The 4906-nt window shown below is 35.7% G+C and overlaps 1 protein-coding gene across 1 annotated transcript; it reads right to left on the bottom strand.

Annotated features, from left to right (window-relative positions):
* Positions 1 to 731: 731 nt before the first annotated feature.
* Positions 732 to 4906, bottom strand: LOC144663521 (uncharacterized). The gene is made up of 2 exons (XM_078524491.1): positions 4183 to 4906; positions 732 to 1105 (listed from the first exon to the last, which is right to left on the bottom strand). Exons 1-2 carry the CDS (start codon positions 4508 to 4510, stop codon positions 768 to 770), a joined length of 666 nt encoding a protein of 221 aa, XP_078380617.1. The 5' UTR covers positions 4511 to 4906; the 3' UTR covers positions 732 to 767.

Below are 4906 nucleotides of genomic sequence, written 5' to 3'. Positions count from 1 at the left end.
GACCTTTAGCCATCCGTTTGTGAGCCCGCATAGCTGTTGTTTTAGGCAAATATATTGATTTAAAGGCATCTACGGTTATTTGAAGCAAGGTTAATCTCGCACGCAAATCCGTAGTCACTTCGGAAGAAAACATCGTTGGTAAAATCTGTCCCAATTACGTTAATTTCATTTATCCCCGAGTAAGTAAGGTCCGTCTTATTCTTTTACCATGCTCTATAACCAGATCTTGCTTTAAATTGCGATGCTTTCTAGCAACATTTTGTTCATTCAATATTTCTGATTCCTGTGATACAAAACGCTATATGAGACGCAACTGCCATTTACATTGTAGCATTGATTTCTTTTAATGGAGCTAAAAGCACTGTTGTTCACTACGTACGAAAAACCTAAAGCGATGGTCTTCTTGAAGATACTTTTAGGACCAAAAGCATTAAAAACCTAGCAAGGTGTCGATGATATGGCTAATGAAGGACAGGAAAAATTGAAAATCAAAACTAATAGCACTCAGATCGACTTGGAAATTACCTCAAGATTAATGCTTTTAGTCACTTTAAAGTGTAGAATATTAACAACAGCATAGTGCCATAGTAGGCTAGTAAACTATTAAGTACTTTAGGTTTTCATGGCGACAGATGCAACCGATCACTATGGAAGGAACATTTGCGCCATATATTATAATTTTATATCGAAAAAATATATTTTCTCTAGCTTTGCTTATTTTTCGATTAACACTCGCGTTTGCTAACTGTTTCATCTCTATTCCATCACTAACATCGAACTTGCCACTTTGCTTTACACGCGTACACGCGTTGAAGAATCCGGTTCATCCTGCTTTGTGTTTTTCTATTGGCTTGATGTCGTTTCAGGTATCTCCGGTTTTGAAACCAGTTTCGGATCTGTAGTTCAGTCATTTCCAGGCTTCTCGCTAAAAGTGTGCGTTCGTCGCGCGTTAGGTACTTTTGGCGGGAAAACAGCTTCTCCAAATACTCGAGTTGATGCTTGGTGAAATGGCTGCGATTTCTTTTCTTTCGTTTACGCGTGCCATCGTCACTGCTACACGCTTTTGAGTTGAATGATTCTTCTTCTTTGCCGTTTATTTTGGGGCCTGAGAAATAACAGTTGTTTAGATTAAGATGTAGTTTGCAAGCTTTGATTAAAAAGAGACGTATTGAGGAGTTTTGGGTCGTGATGTGCATTGCACGCTGGTTCAATATAAATAAGTGTTTACATTGCATGTTGCGGTAACCGTTCAATCCATATTACTTATCAAGCAGTGAATAAAATATCCAAATTATCTAATAAAATATTCACCTACGTTTACGCATAAACAATTGGAGACAGGGCACGCAAAAACGGTTTTGCAACACCAAGATATAGAATACCGGTCTTAAAATAAAACATGGCTGTATTCAACAAAAAGGTTTCAGTTATTGTTTGCAAATAACAATGCATACCCGGAATTAAATATATCTGTAAAAACAGTTGCAGTTTTTAAAAGATGTTAATTTATTGTATATACTTAAATTTTTCCTTCTATATTTAAACGTCTGAATACAAATTGAATTTAAAAGACTAGAAAGTATATAAGAGAATATCCGATCAATTCGTTTTATATTTACCAACGTTCTAATATTTTTAATTTGAATACCCTATTGTTACATATAAAGCGTAAAGTTAATAAGTCAAATGGCAGCCTGATATCCTATCCTCAAACCTGCCAAACCCCAATAACGAAAACTCTAGAGACCCAACGGAAGATTTTTTAAAAAGAAGTGGGATTCATTTTTTTCCCGATCAAGATTAATAAACTGCAAAGATTACTGGGAAATTCAGCATGGGATGGAATCTCCCTTCGTTCATTAACAGTTAACAACCGTTGCAGGTAATTTTTAAGCAGAAGCCTTGGAACTAAGAAACGGCAAACAGTAGTAAAAACACGCAGTACGGTACAAAATGTAGTAGTGCAGTGTTTTGATAAGTCATTACTTTAAGGCATTAACATAACCCATAAATGTTCCATTTTCATATTCAACAAGGTAATATTTCATTTCAGAATGATTTTTCAAAAATCGCGATTTGGTAGCCTTGTCGTGAGACCGTGAGAAAAAAAATAAAAATCGGAGACTCACTGCAGAACCGTGGGAGTTGGCAGGTCTGTTATCCTCCTAAAAACAGTTGCTTTTACAGCGCGCCGCTTCAAGCAATATACTTTTTAACACAGTCACAAGGTTAAACTGATAAAATAGTTCTCAAAAGCCACTATATAAAGCAAAACAAACACTCAAGTCTTTCCTGAAATACAACTGCAGCGGATGGAAACAATTGAAAAAACTTATACTTAGATATTTTTTTCACTGAGGTTAGGAAGCACGTCCAAGCAGTTGACCAGCTCAATTAATTAATTAAAGCTGCAATTTATTACTTCATATTAATTTAAGTGTAAAGTTTAAAGTTACCATTGCAACTTAATCATACAATTTTCCTGATACGATTTCTTGCACCTTGAATCTTTGTGTAACTATTGCATGCATGTTTACCCATGCCCGAGTTCGTTCAGAGTTGAGACTAAATGTGACCAGCTGAAAGGTCAATATTAAAGAACGTACAAATTTCAAAGGTTTACTGTTAACTGTCACGACATTTTTGAAAATATTGTAAGGCGGACAGCTATGTCGCCAGGGCTCTCAAATCGGTCACACCCTTTTGTTAGCTAAAGCACTGAAGCACGAAACCAAAATATGCTTGGAAAACCGATATCATATCCTATACTCAGCTGAAAAAATAAAGAACAAAAGAGATTTTATGTCTAGAAACAGCTGTGGTCGGGGTGTGGCACTTACACCTTCGACCCAGTTTTTATTTTAACCTTAAGTTTATGTTAAACCAAATAAAAATAGCAAAGAGAACACGAATCCTTATATATATTGCAACGAGAATTAACTTCGTTGTGTACATGGAACAGCCCTTTGGGTACAGTTTTTGTTTTCCATACCAACAAATGAATTACCCGAACCTCTTTTTTTAAGGTAAATACAACAAGGGATGGTTAAAAACATATCTCATGAGAAGAAATTTAACAGGATCATAGTCATGTTTCGTAACCACTTTTCATTACAATTTATAGTGTAATATAAGGCTGTAAGCAATTGACTTCATGGGTACCGCGGAAACGAAATGAAATCAAAAGAACTTTGCGGTTGTCTACAACACGCAAACTTAAATGACTCAGCATTAAGAGTTAAGTTTTGAAAGATAATTTCCTATTTTGTATGCTGGGGATATACTACTTTTAGTATAACTTAGGGATACAGCTCACAGCTGTTTCTATCGCGGTTACTTTAATTTAAAAGAGTAATTCTGCAAAACTGAGTGTAGAAGTTGTTCCATGCAATTTCTGGGTTGGCAGTTTAAAGTTGAAAGAGATTCTGAGCTTTTAGGGTATTCTTCAATGCCGACGGGCATTCCTCGAGAGTTACGCTTTACAGTTCGCCCGGGTGTTGAGCTGCAGACCCTGAGCAAGTCATGATATGCTTGTAGTTTTCTTTTTTTCTTTTTATTATTTTTTATTTTTTTTATTATTATTTTTTTTATTAATGCTTACAACAATGCTTACAACTGTAGTTTTCAATGAAATAAATTTAGTACCTCTTATTTTCATCTATTTTTTTTTCTGTTTGAATTTTACAGTAAGGGAACAAAAATTGGCTTCCAAGTCGAATAAATTAAGCTACTGACTTCAGTACGTTGGGGTTTTTCACCTCCCTTAACTTGAAAAGTGAAATTTGTTTCTACGACAATGTTAGTGCGTCATAGCGAATTAATGTTTCTATATATTGTCTGTATTCTTGAAGGGTATGTATGACAATGAATATTTTTCACAAGATCAGTCTCCTTTTTCCCATCAGAGAAATTCAATTTATCCAACACACAGCTTAAAACTCAATCACGGTTTACAGTTTGTATTTGAGCGTTACAAAATAAACACGTTATACCCTATTAGCATACCAAAGTAATGTTATCGCCTGTTTGATATGTAATAATTTAAATTTTTTAATCGTGTTTTATTTTATGAATTTAAAAGATATAGTCAATTTAATGTTCGGAATAAGCCATATTTTAACAATAAATTTTTCCGGGATGTCATTTCGCCAAGCATCAAGTTTGGAAAAACATAATTCTTACCCTTTTTATGTTGGAGCGCAGATTCATCTTGGCATCTTGAATAACCTGCTGTCGTGTTATGCTCTTGACATAAAATCTGTTCTCTTCCTCCGTTACATCCATTGAATCTTCCTTCAACTCTGTGCATGTTGGGGAGACTCCTGACAACAACGGGACTGAAATGAGCTGCATAATACTGGTAAACTGCTGTATTTGGCCATCGTTCAAAATTTGTTTCACTTGTTGGTAGACTGACAGTTTCGTTTGCTTTCTGTCGATAAGGAAAATCGTCTCGTAAAATATTTTCAATGGAAAAGGAGACATTAACTTTTGGCTGACGAGATTCCATTTCAATAACGGCGACAGTGAATAGACAATATTTTACCTTTACGGAAAGCGAAAATGGTGGTATCAGTCTGACTAGTCAGTATTTTAGAATTAGTCTGTCACCTGCTTATATACACCCGTATAAGCTATTGGGATGGGCAAACTGAAGTGTTAATCCGCTATTTAAGGAACAGAGCCCATTGTGTGGCACTTTAGAATGTAACGCACAAGGTACCGTTGAAAACAACATCAGTGTGTTATCACGTGACCCTTGTAACCCCACTGACGTCATTCTATAGAAAAACAGTCCCACGCCATGACGCGAGCAAGGCCATCCTACATTATATGCGTCAGCTATTCGCTAAGTAGGAGCACTTCAACAAATCTCTCGTTTGAATTGTACCAAAGCATTTCTTTT

Source organism: Oculina patagonica, chromosome 8 (genome assembly GCF_052425735.1).
Source record: "Oculina patagonica isolate OP01 chromosome 8, crgOcupat, whole genome shotgun sequence".
NCBI lineage: Eukaryota > Metazoa > Cnidaria > Anthozoa > Scleractinia > Oculinidae > Oculina > Oculina patagonica.
This window is presented reverse-complemented; position numbering and strand designations above follow the sequence as displayed.

What these genes read in the sequence shown, in the direction of transcription:
- LOC144663521 (XM_078524491.1), bottom strand. Translation starts at nt 4,510, where the DNA reads ATGGAATCTCGTCAGCCAAAAGTTAATGTCTCCTTTTCCATTGAAAAT. An exon ending in TGCGCTCCAACATAAAAAGG is followed by an intron (nt 1,106 to 4,182) that starts GTAAGAATTATG and finishes GTTATTTCTCAG; the next exon opens with GCCCCAAAATAAACGGCAAA.